A 16,697-nucleotide genomic window follows, 5' to 3' on the forward strand; every position below is an offset into this window, starting at 1 on the left:
TTCTTTGAGAACAATAAAATTATAACCGTCTAGCTAGAATAATCAAGAAAAAATTACCAATATGAGGAAAGAGACAGTAACATCATTACAGATTTTACAAATACTAAAAGAATAAGGTAATATTATTAACTTATCAATAAATTTGCCAGTTTAGTGAAATGAACAAATTCCTTAAAAGATGTAACTGTCAAAGCTCATTCAAGAACAAGAAGGGGTAGATAACCTATATTTATTACAGAAATTTAATTTGTAGTTTAAAAACTTTCCTACTAAGAAAACTCCAGTCCCAGCTGGTTTTGCTGGTAAATTATATAAAATATTTAAGGAAAACAATACAAATTCTACACAAAATATCCCAGAAAATTGAAAAAAAAGGAATACTTCCTGTATTAGTTAGGGTTCTCCTTGGAAACAGAATCAATGAGAGATGTCTCTTATTATCAAATTGTAAAAGTGACTCACGCAACTGCGGGAGCGCACGAGTCCAAATTCTGCAGAGCCGTCAACAAGCTGTCAACTCCAAGGAAGACGTCCGATGAACTCCTCGGGAAACGAACCGACAACTTTGATGAACTCCTCAGGAAATGAACCGGCAACTTTGAAGAACTCCTCAGGAAACGAACCGACAACTTTGACGAACTCCTCAGGAAACGAACTGGCAACTTCGACGAGCTCCCCAGGAAAAGCTTCACTGAGCAGCTGAAGAAGAAGTGAAGGTTCTCTAACCGTCCGGCTTATAAGCCTCCAACTGATCACCCGGGCCAAATCCAGCCAATTGCATTCTCTCACTGTGGAAGCACGCCCCTTGATGAGTCATCAGTCAGCTGCAGTCAATTGACTGATGATCCGACAAACCAACCAGCCTCAAATAGCCTCACAGGAATCGTCAGGCCAGTGCCCGCTTGACCAGACAGCTAGGCCACCTAGCCAAGTTGACACATGAACCCAACCATCACAGTCCACCCCTTGTCAACTTGGCAGTTGTACACATCACCCAAAACCATATCTTCAAAATGAACATTACAGCTTATGCCATGTGATAAGGGGACAAGACAGAGAAGAAAGCAAAAATATTCTCTTCACAGACAAATACAAACATAATCATCACAAAACGAGGAGGAAATATTCATATCATCATAGTCCTCGTTTCTGTAACTGGTCACGTGGCCGTAGTTCATATTTATCACAACCTTCTTCCACTACCCATTCCATGTTCCCTTTACCCTCAGCAAGCACTTCAGCTGGCCGTGGTTCTTTGCCTGGTGGGGTGACCCAAACCTTCATTCCTGAAGTTTCTTGGCCATTGGTAGTCCTGCCTGGATTGGGTTGTTGCAGTTTTCCATTGACTTGAATCACGGGGCATGGTAGTACTAAGAGACGCCCCAGGGGATCTCCGGTATGCCAGGAAAACTCTTCTTTACTTCCATTGTGTAGTTGCAGTGCTATTTCCCCTTGATAGTCAGGATCAATCACCCCAGCCAGTACAGTAATCCCCTTACTTGCCTGTTGATTCAGAGGCATAAGAAGCCCAAAGTGGCCAGGTGGCAGCCTTAACTTCCAGTTCAATGGGATTATTGTTGTGTTTCCTGGTGGAAGCACTCCTCCTTTTGGAACCAAGACCTGTAGACCAGCAGAGCTTAAACTTGCAGGGACAGGAAGCAAAAATTTTCCTAGTGGATCACTAGGAGTGATAGTGAGTGGTGCTACTCCTGTTTCCACCCCTTGATTCCTGGACCCATGAATCCTGGCTATGGGAGAAACAGCACCATAGAGTGGACGCTGATGGTTGGGTTCATGTGTCAACTTGGCTAGGTGGCCTAGCTGTCTGGTCAAGCGGGCACTGGCCTGACGATTCCTGTGAGGCTATTTGAGGCTGGTTGGTTTGTCGGATCATCAGTCAATTGACTGCAGCTGACTGATGACTCATCAAGGGGCGTGCTTCCACAGTGAGAGAATGCAATTGGCTGGATTTGGTCCGGGTGATCAGTTGGAGGCTTATAAGCCGGACGGTTAGAGAACCTTCACTTCTTCTTCAGCTGCTCAGTGAAGCTTTTCCTGGGGAGCTCATCGAAGTTGCCAGTTCGTTTCCTGAGGAGTTTGTCAAAGTTGTCGGTTCGTTTCCTGAGGAGTTCTTCAAAGTTGCCGGTTCGTTTCCTGAGGAGTTCGTCAAAGTTGTCGGTTCGTTTCCCGAGGAGTTCGTCGGACGTCTTCCTTGGAGTTGACAGCTTGTTGACGGCTCTGCAGAATTTGGACTCGTGCGCTCCCGCAGTTGCGTGAGTCACTTTTACAATTTGATAATAAGAGACATCTCTCATTGATTCTGTTTCCAAGGAGAACCCTAACTAATACACTTCCCAACTCATTCTATGAAGCCAGCATTATCTTGATGCCAAAATGAGAAAAAAAAAAACCATGTAAGAAAAGAAAACTACCAACTAATGTCCCTCATGAATGTAGATACAAGCATTCTTCACAAAATTTTAGCAAAACAAAAGGGTGATACATCGTGACCAAGTGGTTGTTATGCCAGGAATGCAAAAGTTGGTTTAATATTTAAAAAAAAAAATCTATGTAATTTACCATATTTACAAAATTAAAAAAGGAAAAAAAAATATGATATTCTCAATAGAGTAATTTGTTTGACCAAATCCAAAATCCATTCCTGACAAAAACTCCCAGCAAAGTAGAAATAGAAGGGAACTTTCTCAACTTGATAAAAGGGCACCTACAAAAAATGTATAGCTGACATCATACTCATGTTGAAAAAGTAAACTTTCTCTCTAAGATCAGAAATAAGACAAGGCTGTTCACTCTCACCACCTCTATTCAGTATTGTACTGGAGCTTGTATTAAGTTTCATAGGACAAGGAAAAGAAATTAAAGCCATTCTGATTAGAAAGGAAGAAGTAAAAGTCCTTTATTCAGAAATGACATAATTTTGTATGGAGGAAACACAATGTTAACTACAAAAAAGTTACTCAAACTAATAAATGAGCTCTGTACATTTGCAGGATACCAGATCAAGAAACAAAGTTAATTGTGTTTCTGTATCTAGCAATGGACGATCACAACCTTAAACTTAATAAGATAATAGTTACAATAATATCAAAAATATGAAATACTTAGAGAACAAATCTTATCTGAGCCCACATGGAACCTCTGAGCCTGCTTCTTTACCTAGGCTGGTGGTTGCTGGTAGCCTTAAGAATTCTCTACTTTAGATTTTACAGGAGTTTGAGGAAAAGTCTTATCTACTTCCTTTGAAATAGACTTTTACTCCTTCCTGGGTGCTCTATTGTGTGACTTATTGCAGGGAGTCTTTTACCCCAGGCTGCTTCAAATTAATTGATGCTCACACTGTCTCAACTGTCTGCAAGGCACTTTTCTGCCCTCAGGAAAAACTCTGGGAGGGTGAACCCAAAACAAGTTCCTAGGCTCAGTCCCTCAGACTTTTCCTGGATAGACTAGCACTAACTTATGTGCACTCCAGCATGTGCACAGGGGCCCTGCTGTTTCCTCTGGAACAGGAGCAGGGACCCACAATAGGAGGACAAGCTGGCTCCACTCCTGGTTGTGGAGAGGGTGAGGAAGGGGCCAGCAGGAGCCAGCAAGGGTTTCTGGAGCTGCTTCTATGGCTTTTGAAGCTACATTTTCTTGATTCAGCAGTTGCCGAGTTTATGCAGCCCTATGACTGTTTTCTGTAGTTTTGAGGAAAATTATACCTTTAAGATTTATCTGCTGCCTTTGCACAAGGGGGGTGAAACAATAGTGAACTTCAGAGCTGGCCCCCAGAGATCTGAAGTAGCTAGTCAAAAGCAGTGATTAGGATCAGACCATACATACCCCTGAAGTTTGGAGGACAAGGTTTTATGTCCTACTCTGGCATCAGCAAGATGGGCCAGGAACCTGAGTTCATGCCCCATTGCTGCCTGCCAGGAGGCTGGGGATGGGGCATAGTAGCTGCTGAAGTGAGGACGAAACACATGATGTATTTATCAAAATTTGTCAGCCTCTTCATTCAGCTCTTCCTTGGATGCTATTGTAGCTCTATATGTTTACTTTAAAAAAGATGAAAGATCTCAGACAGACACCTAACATCAAAAATGGAGGATCTAGAGAAAGAAGATCAAATTAAACCCAAAGAGAGAGAAGAAAGGAAATAACAAAGATTAGAGTGGAGATAAATGAAATTTTAGAAAATAAAACAGTAATAGAATAAAAAAAAACAAAAAGTCCTTTGAAAAAAAAGGTCAGTAAATCAATGAATCTTTAAATAGATAGGTAAAGAAAAAAGGAGAGAGGACACAACTAAAATCAGAAATGAAAAAGGGGACATTACTACCAACCCCATGGAAATAAAAGGGTTAAAAGAGAATACTGTGAACAACTACATACCAATAAATTAGATAACCTAGATGAAATGGACAAATTAGTAGAAAACACAAACCACCTACATTAACTTAAGAAGAAACAATATCTTAATAGAACAATAATAGTAAAGAGATTCAATCAGTATTCAAAACCTCCCAACAAAGAACAGCCCAGGACCAAATGACTTCACAGGTGAGTTTTACCAAACATTCCAAGAAGAATTAACACCAGTCTACCCACGTTCCTCCTAAAAAATTGAAGAGTGAGGAATAATCTCTAACTTATTCTATGAAGCCATCAACACTCTCATACCAAAGGCAAATAAGGATGCTACGAGAAAAGAAAATTAAATACAAACATCTCTTACGAATATAGAAGTAAAAACCTTCAACAAAATACTAGCATACTGAATTCAACAGCATATTAGAAGAATTATACACCATGATCAAGTGGGTTTTATCCTAGGTATGCAAGGTGGTTCAACATAAAAAAAATCAATTGATGTTCCAGTTTGCTAGTGCTGCCATTATGCAAAATACGAGAAATGGATTGTCTTTTATTAAGGGGATTTACTGAGTTACAAATTCACAGTCCTAAGGCCATAAAAGTTTCCAAACTAAGGCATCAACAAGAAGATACCTTCACTGAAGAACGGCCGATGGCATCTGAATCACCCCTGTTAGCTGGGAAAGCACGTGGCTGGTATCTGCTGGTCCTTTGCTCTTGGGTTGCTTTGATTTCAGCTTCTAATTCCAGTGGCTTTCTTTCTAAACATCTGGGAGTCCTCTTTTAGCTTCTCTGGAGCTTAGCATCTCTTTGCTTAGCATCTCCATTCTTCTCTAAGCATCTCTAAGCATCTCTGATCATCAGAGTCTGTGTTGGCTCTTGACCTCTCCTAAGTAGTCCAGTGAACTAATCAAGATCCACCCTGAATGGGTGGGGTTCACACCTCCATGGAAATAACCCAATCAAAGGTGTCATCCACAACTAGGTAAGTCACTTCTCCATGGAAACACTCAATCAAAATGTTCTACCCAAAAAGATTGGGTTAAATGATCATGGCTTTTCTTGGGTCCATAATAGTTTCAAATTGGCACAGATGTAATACACCATATTAACAAAACAAAGAACAACAAGCTATATCACCATCTCAATTGATGCAGAAATGGCATTTGACAAAATCCAGTAACTCTTCTTGATAAAAACCCTTATAAAACTTATAAACCCTTACAAAACTAGGAAAAGAAAGAAACTTCCTCAACATGATCAAAGCCATATATGAAAATACCACAGCTAACATCATACTTGATGGTGAAATACTGAAAGCTTTCCCTCTAAGATCAGGAACAAGACAAGGATGCCCATGTTCACCACTGCTATTCAACATTGTACTGGAAGTTCTAGCTAGAGCAATTAGTCAGAGAAAGAAATAAAAGCATCCAACTGGGAAAGGAAGTGAAACTTTCCCTATTTGCAGATAGCATGACCCTATTTACAGAAAATCCTGAAAATTCCACAGCTAAGCTACTAGCACTAATAAACAAATACAGCAAAATGTGGGGTAGAAGATCAACATGCAAAAAATCAGTAGTGTTTCTTTACACAAATTATAAACAATCTGAAGAAATATAAAAAAATCCATTTACAATAGCAACTAAAAGAGTCAAATATCTAGGAATAAATCTAGCCAAGAATGTAAAGGACTTGTACACTGAAAACTACTAAACATAGCTAAAAGAAAACAAAGGTGACTGTTTTAGCTTCCTAGGCTACTCAAAGCAGGTTACCTGAAATGTGTTGGCTTTGAGAATGGGAATTTGTTAGCTTACACACAGTTTTGAGGCTGAGAAAAATATCCAAATCAAGATGTTATCAAGACAATACTTTTTTCCTGAAGACTGGCTGCCAGTGATCCTTTGGCTCCTCTGCCACATGGCAAGGCACGTGGGATGTCTGGGGGTCTCTCCATTCTTTTCTGGGTTTCGTTGATTTCAGCTTCTTGCTTCCAAGGCTTTCTCTCTCTCTCTTTGAAATTCATTCTCTTATAAAGGACTCTAGTAAGAGGATTAAGACCCATCCTTGGCCAACCTTAACTGAAGTAGCCTCATCAAAAGGCCCTACTTAATACAGTTTTATGCCCACAGGAATGGATTGGCTTTAAGAACATGGTTTTTTGGAGTACCTGCAGTTCCAAACCACCACAAAGATCTAAATAAATGCTGTGTTCATGGGTTGAAAGACTAAATATTGTTAAGGTGACAGTTGTACCCAAAGCAATTTACAGATTCAATGCAATCCCAGTAAAAATTCTAACAGCCTTCTCTGCAGAAATGGATACGCTAATCATCCATTTTATTTGCAAGGTAAGGAGTCCCTAATAGCCAAAGCCATCTTGTAAAAGAATGATGTTGGAGAACTCACACTTCCCATCTTAAAACATATTACAAAGCTACAGTAATCAAAACAACATGGTACTGACAAAATGATAGACATAGAGATGAATGAAATTAAATTGAAATTTTAGAAATCAATCCTCACATCTATGGCCAACTAATTTTTGAGAAGGGTGCAAATTTCACTCAATTGGGAAAGAATAGTCTATTCAACAAATGGTGCTGGAAAAATTGGATGTCCATTTGGAAAATAATGAAGGTGGACCTCTACACACTTGTATTAGTTAGGGTTCTCTAGGGAAACAATCAATGAGAGGTGTCTATGACTATAAAATTTATAAAAGTGACTCACGCAACTGTGGGTATGCCCAAGTCCAAATTCTGTAGAGTAGTCAGCAAACTGTCAACTCCAAGGAATATGTCCAATGAACGCCTCAGGAAATGAACCGGCAACTTCGACGAACTCCTCAGGAAATGCTTCGCAGGGCAGCCGAAGAAGAAGAAGTGAAGGTCCTCTATCTGCCTTGCTTATAAGTCTTCAACTGATTAATTGGATTAAATCCAGCCAATTGCATTCTCTCATTGTGGAAGACACGCTCTTTGGTGAGTCATCAGTCACAGCTGCAGTTATTTGACTGATGATTTAATAAACCAGCCTTTTGGTTTATTAACCAGCCACAAACATCCTTGCAGCAATTGTTAGGCAGTGTTTGCTTGACCAGACAGCTGGGTACTATCACCTGGCCAAGTTGACACATGAACCTAACCATCACAACACTATGTACAAAAAATAATTTACAATGGATCAAAAACCTAAATATAATAACCACAACTATAAAACTATTAGAAGAAAACAGGGAAGCATCTTCATGACCTTCTGTTAGGCAGTGATTTCTTAGACTTTTCACCAAAAGCATAATCAACAAAAGAATAAAACAAATGGTACCTCACAAAATTAAAAACTTTTGTGTATCAAAAGACTTTATCATGAAAGTAAAAAGACAAGAGATATTAAGCCCTCATCATAAATCATATATCTGATAAGGGTTTGATATCCAGAATATGTAAAGGAAGAAATCTTTTACAATTCAGCAACAAAAAAACAAGGCAATTAAAGAATGAGCAAAAGACTTGAATAGACATTTCTCAAAAGAAGATATATTAATGGCCAAAAAGCACATGAAGAGATGCTCAACATTATTAGCCATTAGGAAAATGCATATCAAAACCACAACTAGATACCATTTCCTACCAATTAGAATGGCTACTATTTAAAAAAAAATGGAAAATTGCGAGTATTGGAGAGGATGTGGAGAAATAGGAGTGCTCATTCATTGTTGGGGGATATGTAAAATGGTGCAGCCTCTGTGGAAGACATTTGGTGGTTGCTCAGAAACGTAGCTATAGAATTACCATATGATCCTGAAATCCCACTTTTAGATATATACCCCAAAAAATTAAAAGCAGGGATTCAAACAGATATTAGCACACCAGTGTCCATCGCAGTATTATTCACCATTGCCAAAAGATGGAAACAATTCAGGCAATGAATGGATAAACAAAATGTAGTCATGCAATAGAATAATATTCAGCTATGAAAAGGAATGAAGTTAAGATATCTGGGACAAAATGGATCAACCTTGAAGAAAACACATTGAGTGAAATGAGCCAGATACAAAATGACAAATATTGTATGATCTCATTGATACGAAGCAATAAGAATAAGCAAACTCATAGAGTCAGAAACTAAAATATAGGTTGCCAGGTCTGTGGTGGGGATAGGGAATGGGGAATTAATGCTTAAATTGTACAAAATTCCTTTTTGTGCAGATGGAAAAGTTTTGGTAATGGATTGTGGTGAAGTTTGAATAACATTGTGAGTGTAATCAACAACACTGAATTATATGTGTCAGTGTGTTTAAAAGGGGGAATTTTAGGTTGTATATATGTTACTAGATTAGAATTTAAATAAAACAAAGATGAAAGAAAACATAGGACTATACAACATAGTGAACTCTAATGTAAACTATGGACTATAATTAATAGTACAATTATAACAATGTTCTTTCATGAGTTGTAACAAACATACCACAGTAATGGAAGTGTTATAATAGGGTGTTACATGGGAACTCTGTATTTTATGTGTGATTTTTTTGTAAACCTACAACTTCTGTAATTAAAAAAAAAATCATGAAAAGATATGAGAAAAAGTATTAAAAAACACCCCCAAACTGTATTCTGCAAGTAAATACAGCTTTAAACAATAAATTTCATTGTTTCAAAGAAAAATTATTGGAAATAAGATTTAAATTATCATACCATTTACAAATATTTTAATGGAAGCTCAAAACTAAGCTTATCCAGTTACAATTTGGATTACACAGTTATTTGGTTGGTGTTTCAGTTTGCCAAAGTTGTCAGAATGCAATATACCAGAAATGGGTTGGCTTTTACAGTCGGGATTTATTAACTTGCAAATTGCAGTTCTTAGGCCATGAAAATGTCCACCTAAAGGCACAACAGGATGATACCTGGACTTTGAAGCCAGGCTGCCAACATCTGGGACACCTCTATCCAGTGAAAAGGCACATGGCTGGCCTGTGCTGTTCCTTCTTTCCTGGGTTTCACTGCTTTTAGCTTCTAGCTTCAGTGGCTCCCTTTGTCAGCACCTCCGGGGGGCTTTCTCTCTAGGTGTTTTCTCTCTCAGCTCCTCTGGGGGTTTCTCTCTGTCTGGCTTCTCCTGGTTTCATCTCCCTTATCCTCTCATAAAGGACTAGAGTAAAGGGATTAAGACCCACCTTGAACGTTCTGGGTCATATTTCAATTGAAATAACCTAACCAAAAGGTCCCACACAGAATAGGTCTGCACCCAAAAAAAATGGATTAAAAGAACATGGCTCTTTTGGGGATACATAATAGGTTCAAACCAGCACAGTTGGTTAAGACTACAAAATAGACTTCAACACACTTCATAGCGTAGAAACTGAATTAGGGAGTTTCATATTTATTGTTGGCACACTTAAAAAGATCTTATGGAAATAGATACCACTTAGCTAAAGGAAAGGATGTAAAATCTTAAAATGATGTATTTTTTGGCCAAACCTCATAATTCTGTTTCCAAGGTCTTTCAAGGCAAAGTTTCAATGCCTAGAAGGTGTTCAGTGAATGTTTGTGGAACTTAGGAAGCTTAAATGTGTGACCAAGCATATGTTACAATTCAGAAATAAGATGAAAGTTAAAGTCAGGGAAAATCTAAGCATATTTTAAAAGCTATTTGTGATGTGTTCCGGAAAGTGAATTTGTTGACTTTATTTTTTGGGGGCAAATCATTTGTACCAGATTGTTAGAAAATAATGACACGTACATTTCTGGTTTCTGCTTTAAATGGTGGCACACATCCTTTTTAATAGCATGCATAATAAATGCTCCAGATAAAAAGTTAAGTCAGATGTATTTCTCATTTTAAAAAGAATCCTAGAATCTAGGAGATAGAAAGGGACTTCACAGTGTATCTGTTCCAACTTCCTACTATTACTTACTATTTCTTTCTGCTTACAAATGAGAGAATTAAGCCCACAGGGTAAAGTGACTTTTGAGGAGCCTATAATTTAAAAAAAAAAAAAAAAGGATTTTTTTCCCTTCCATATCTGTTATAGGAAACAATAAATGCATAACTCTCACTTCAACATGGCATGAGATACATATTATTGTAAATTTATAAATTAACATTTTGATTCTTATATAATTGACTAAGAAGGCTGGTTAAGATGAGTCTTCCCCTGAAAAATAGAGAAGTTGGGAGCATGCAGTACTTCACCCAATATCCTGACAAATTCACCATAGTGATACTACCCTATAAGTATCCTGGGCAGAAGTTCTCAAGGAAAGTGAGTGATACATCTTTGGGACAACAGAGGGTTGGGCGGGACATATTAAATTTGAAAATAAAAATGCTTTGTCTCATGGCTTTCATTTGATTTTGAGCACATTATTCATTTTCTTTAAAAAGTTAAGCAACATTAAAAGCATGTTTCCTTTTAAAAAATTCATGGGTTTTGAGACGTAAGTCAGCTGTTTTTCTCCTTGTAACACCCCTCTGTCTTGTTTTGGAATCAAGCATTCATTCTTTCAACTAACATTTATTGAGTACCTGTGTACACCAGGCACATGATAGCCTGAGAAAATATAAAGTCCAAAAGACTCAGTCTTTTAACTTAAGGGAGAGTGTGCTTATTTGTTTAGTGGTTATAGTATGATAATATTATTGCTTCAAATTTTTCCTTGTCATCTATACTTTCATTATGAAATTTGACACAGTGGTCATGATTTAGAGAAAACATAAATTGATGGAAATCACAAGAGTATTTCACTTCATTCATTTATTCAGCAAGTATTTTTGAGTGCCACCTGTGTGCCAGGTGCTGAACTAGGTGCTTGGGATACACCAGTGTGTGAAACAGTCAATAATCCTGCCTTCATAGAATTACATTCTAGTAGGTGGGATTAGCAGTAACAACAAAAAATCGCAAATAAGAAAATTCTGGAGTAATTTATATGATGATAAGTACTATTCTTTAAAAAAAAAGAGTGAGAAAAGTAAGGTCCAAGGGCTGCCTGTGTGGGAAGGAGAGAAGTAAGGAGGGTGGGATTTTAAGTAGAGTGGGCAAGTGTCACTCAATGAGTGTCACTCATTGAGGAGGTGACATTTGCATAAAGGCTTGAAGGCAGTGGAAATAAAATCCAAGGATTATGGTAATCATAGGATTTAAAATTTTAAATTTATTATGTCTGTTTTGTTGTATATCTTACTTCCTGGTAAGAAGATAAAGATAATGGTAAAGTCGGAGCATTTGCTTCTCTTTTTTTTTACCTTCTCCCATTAGCTTTGGCTTAAGCTATTTAATCTGTTGAGTGTTGTTTCCGTCCTGTTTTCTCTTTTTCTGCTTAGCTAAAATAAATATATTTCATTTGATTTCGTTCATCAATGATATGAACAATATTTACTTTGAGAGTTTCTTCTTGACAGCTTGAAGCAACTTGAAGCATAATTTCTTATCATTCCTTGCTTCTTAGAATGATAAAAATCTATGTTTTGTCATTTGTAGTCATATCAATTTCAGCAACAAATCAATATATTTTCCCTTTGAGTCACTGAATCATAAATTCAGATGAGAAAAGAATTTATTATTTTAATATTCTTCATTGATTTTAGCATGATTTAAGAACAGAAGTATTTGTTTCTTACAGATTGTGTTTCTGGTGTCTGCATACGCAAGTCCCCAACTCACTGATGAGAGCTGCTCAGCCCTGGCTGCTATCACACATTACCTGTATCTTTGCCAGTTCAGTTGGATGCTCATTCAGGTTGGTACTCTATTCCCCTCCTTCCCACTACCTCTCTGATCCTCCAGTGATCCTAGGTGGAGTTGTCTTAGTGTCTGATATTCTTTATACTGAGATGGAAGTAGTTCCACATATCCATCACTGTATTCCCAAGAGATCAATGCAAGAAAAGCCCTATAAACTGTACAACATCAGAGAGCATAGTAGTGAGTTTGAGGAAATGAGAGAAATCTAGTATGGTTGGAATAAGGCAGTGACAGGAAATTAGGCTTAAAGTATGAGCTTTATAAGGCATAGTAAGAAATTTGGATGTTTTTCTAGGAGAAGCCATAGAAATATTTCACACAAGGGAATGACATGATCAAATTTGAATTTTGAAAAGATCTGCCTGTTTGTAGTGAATGGGAGACAGGAAAGAATGAGTTCATTAAAGTGTGGGGACCAGTAAGTGGATTTTAGCTCTATCCGGGGGAGAGTACAAGGTAGTGTGAACTAGAGACGTAGCAGTGGAGGCAAAGTGAACTGGACAGCTTTTGAGATTTTTTTTCCAGTAGAACGACAGGATATGGAGATTGGTTGTAGGAAATGTAAATTTCTGGCATGGGCATCTGGGTGGATGATGGTACTGCTGACTGAAATAATGATCACTGGGAAAGGGGAAAGATGGTGAGTTTGTTGAGGACGTGCTGAGTGTCAAGCGCCTGTGAGACCACCGGTGGGAACTTGGAGAGAAATGGTATACCCATTGCTGAAACTCAGAAGGGAGGCCTATGTTCTAGACATATATTAGAGAATCATTGAACTAGAGTTGGGAAATGGAGCCATTGCTCTGAAAGAGATCACCTGGGGAGAGTGTAGAGGGAGACCAGAAGAGACCTAGCACAGTCTTCTGAGGAACTCCGGTAAACGTTGGAAGAGAGATTTGAACTCTTTTCCGTCTTTTCTTTCTATTACCCTATGCTGATTGACTTGATAAAGAGACAAATTTTGAGAATTAAACCCACTTCAGTGGTATTTATGTTGCTAATTTAAATGGCTCAACAAAAATGTCTTTACTGGAATGGAAAATTATGTTTTCTATATAATGCTATTGTTAAATCTTTTATGTAATAGAAATAGTTTCATGTGTGTTTCTGAATACACATGTAAACCATTTCATGTTGACAAGTGCATTCACACACTTCTGTATTCTTTTTTCTTGTTGGATAAGAATGATGTGGGACTTACACCATGTAGCTGTATTGAAATGATGATAAAAGGAAAAACAAAGTGAGGTGGTATTGTTTTGAGACAGGCTCAAGGAATGGATATTTTCCCAGCCATGACATGATAGTGTTGGGGATTATAGGAGAAGAGAACTGAGCTATTTAATAGAACTAGTTGGACAGTTGGAGCCCACCCAGGAACTATGTTTGAATTCTGACTCTACCACTTACTTTGTAACCTTAGGCACATTATTTACACTCTCCAAGCCTTGTTTCTAAATCTCTACATGGGGATAATAATTCCTCCTTCAGAGGATTACTGTTTTGTAGCTCTTTGAGCAGCTCTAATCATTGAAAATATATGATGTTCCCCAGCTTCCTCCCCTCCAAACATTTAAAAACTAAAAATAAATCTAAGCCATATAACATAAAACTTAAACATCTAATGAAATTAAAATAGCATTTACTAGATTTCCTCTCTGCAAAATTCTTTAGGAGTTCATCTAAGTTGAACTTTTCCTGTGTGCCCTATGTGTGTTTTTCTCTATCTGCCTGAATCGAGGTCCCTAGTGATATGCTGAAGGTCTTTGTCCATGTCCCTGAACTATTCAAAGTTTTTGATTAATGACTTAGATGAGAACACAGGAAACCAACTTATCCGATATCCAGATGATGCAGAGCTGAGAGGATAGCAAAAAGAACTATCTGTTTATGGTAAGATTCCCAGTAGAATCAATAAAAAGAAGCTATACTGTGACTGATTGAAAAGTAGAGTTAAGGAAACACTGTCTGGTAGAAATTTATGTGAAAGACTTGATATTTTAATTTAGCATAAACTCAGTAGGAATCAAATGTGTGACCATATTGCTAAAAATAGTGAGTACAATAACTACAGAAACAACCTACACATAGGCTGTAGTAATATCAGTAAGAGGCAGCCCTGGTTTCACTGTAATCTACTGTGTTCAGACTACCTTGGGCACCTGTAACCACTTTAGTGGATGGATTATCTCAGCAGGAAAAAATTAATGAGCCAATGAGAAGTAGGAAACTTTGAGACAGTTGGAGAAAACCAACCTGGAAAGGATTTAGGGAAATGTGATGGCTATTTGCAAATACTGGAGGGTCTGCCACAGGGAAGAAAGGGTGGGCTGTGTAATTCCATGTGGCCAAACTAGGTCAAATGGGTCAAAAATTAGGAAAGCAAATTTTGACTCAACTTAAGAACTTTTACAGACAATGAAACTGTCAAAGTTGAAGTGGCTGATTATAAAAGTAGAGAGCATCACTGAAATATATTCAAGCAGATAGAAATGACCAACTTTCAGACAGGTTTTAGATGGAATTCCTGCTTTGGAAGAGGTTTAGAAAAGATGGCATATAAAATTTCACCCAACTTGACGGATATCAGTGTATTCTATATCTCTTCTTCCAGTCTTAAGTACGTGTAATTGTGGCTGATGCACATTTAAATGAATTAGATTTCTATATGGCTAATGGTTTGGGAAAACTATTTAAAGTACCAGTGAAATTTGATGTATTTCACATGGTATACCACACATTTTTCATGGTCTGTGGTGTAACCACAAAGAAAAATTCAATAACTTCTGAACTCTAGGTACGTAACTCCTAATGAGTTAGTTTGTGGTCAGAGGTTGTTGCTTTACCAACCTACATTTTCCCATTTGTAAAATAGGAGTAATAATATGCTCTAAACCTATCTCTGCTGAACTTTTTTTTATTAGAATCCATTTTTAGAACTCAATGTAGAAAAACAGACTACTGTTAGACCAACCCTGTTAGTCAAATTGGGTAGAAAAACTTGAAAGAATATTAACACCTTAATAATACCACTTCATATTTCATAAGAGTATAGAAGAGAATCTGGCAATATGTATGTGTGTGCACGGCTAATAATTACAGTAAGTTAATCGTTAACTTTTAATCATTGTGCTAAGCATGTCAGAATTAATGTTTATTTTGATCTGCACCATATCTTCAATCTTTAGAATAAATGCCTTTAAATGACTTTATTTAAATGCATATGATTACTTTTATGTCATATACTTTTAATACCTTATAGTAAAGTTGGATTATATTTTAAAGTAGCTAAAGAAAAATGTAGTGGTAAAGAAATTACATAACTTCCTGAGCCTTGATTTCCTTGTTTGAAAAATGAGGTTTATAATAACAGTACCTCTACTTGAGAATTCTGGGAGGATAAAAATGAATCAATACATGGAAAGAGCTTGGATGGTGCACAGCACAGGTTGAGCATCCAATTCATATTTACCCATATTGTTGATTAAGGAAATATTTGTGGCTAAAAGTTCATATATTTTGAAACGTGTTGAGTGCTTTGCTTTTCCAATATAATTTGCACCTTTTTACAATAGAAAATCAGTTGTTATAATGGGAAGAAAGGAGTGACTGAGTCAGGCAGACACTAGCACCAAAACCTTAGCAAGCTAGATAATCTGTAACCTCTTTCCTAAAGTGCACATATGGTGTATAAGAGCTTCCATAACTGATGGCCTTGACTCTGTTTCTTTAGGTTTCCTCTTTCTTTGAGACAAAAACCACACAGCACATGCTGGGAATAAGTAACACATTATTTTGCTTATTTTGTAGTTGCTTTTTTTAAAAAGCAAACAACTCACAAATTCCCTCTTTGGCCATGAATATTTGGTTGTGCTTCTGTTTGTTCTTCATGTAAGATCACTCAGTGGAATTACTGAAGTCATTTTCCATTTCTTTAAAACAGCAGGGTCATGTCTACTTTAAGAAAGACTGACCGTGAGAATTTAAAATCTTGTAATATCCTGGCTCTCTTTTGCTGATTTCTTTTTTTTTTTTTTTTTTTTTTTGGTGGTGGTGGTTGTAGTTTCATTTCCTTTTTCCATTTTCATTTGCTTTCATTTTAGAAATAGAATAACATAATCAAACACTGCAGAGAATAAAAAATGAGAAGTACATCCCTTCCTTCTCATTTCACACACTCTCCACCCTCTGTGCTACCCTTAGCCCCACTCCTAGAGGTAAACACTGTTAATGCCTTCCTGTGTATCCCTCCAGAAATATTCCATTAACATTCAAATATTTATAAATATATAAACAGGGCCATATGTGTGTTCTTATGTGTGTGTATATATATAGTGTATATATTTATATATTGTGTATGTATATATATTTTGCATATGTATGTATTTTTTTCTAACAGTTGCTTAATATACTATAATATAGTTATTCCATAATTTATTTTTATGATCTCTTATTGATGAAATTCTGATTATATCCATTTGCTTTTGTATTATAAAAATTTTTTCCTTGAATGTCCTTGCACTTTGTTTACTTATGGAGTTTCTGGAGAGTAAATTCTTAGAAA

The 16,697-nt window shown here is 37.1% G+C and overlaps 1 protein-coding gene across 1 annotated transcript in view; it reads left to right on the top strand.

Annotated features, from left to right (window-relative positions):
* ADGRV1 (adhesion G protein-coupled receptor V1) overlaps nt 1–16,697 on the top strand; it is a 635,274-nt gene that overhangs the window by 390,961 nt on the left and 227,616 nt on the right. The window contains exon 84 of the mRNA XM_037801795.1: nt 12,012–12,128. Coding sequence (XP_037657723.1) covers nt 12,012–12,128 — 117 coding nt within the window. The remainder of the gene's footprint in view (nt 1–12,011; nt 12,129–16,697) is intronic.

Source organism: Choloepus didactylus, chromosome 13 (genome assembly GCF_015220235.1).
Source record: "Choloepus didactylus isolate mChoDid1 chromosome 13, mChoDid1.pri, whole genome shotgun sequence".
Taxonomy (NCBI): Eukaryota; Metazoa; Chordata; class Mammalia; order Pilosa; family Megalonychidae; genus Choloepus; species Choloepus didactylus.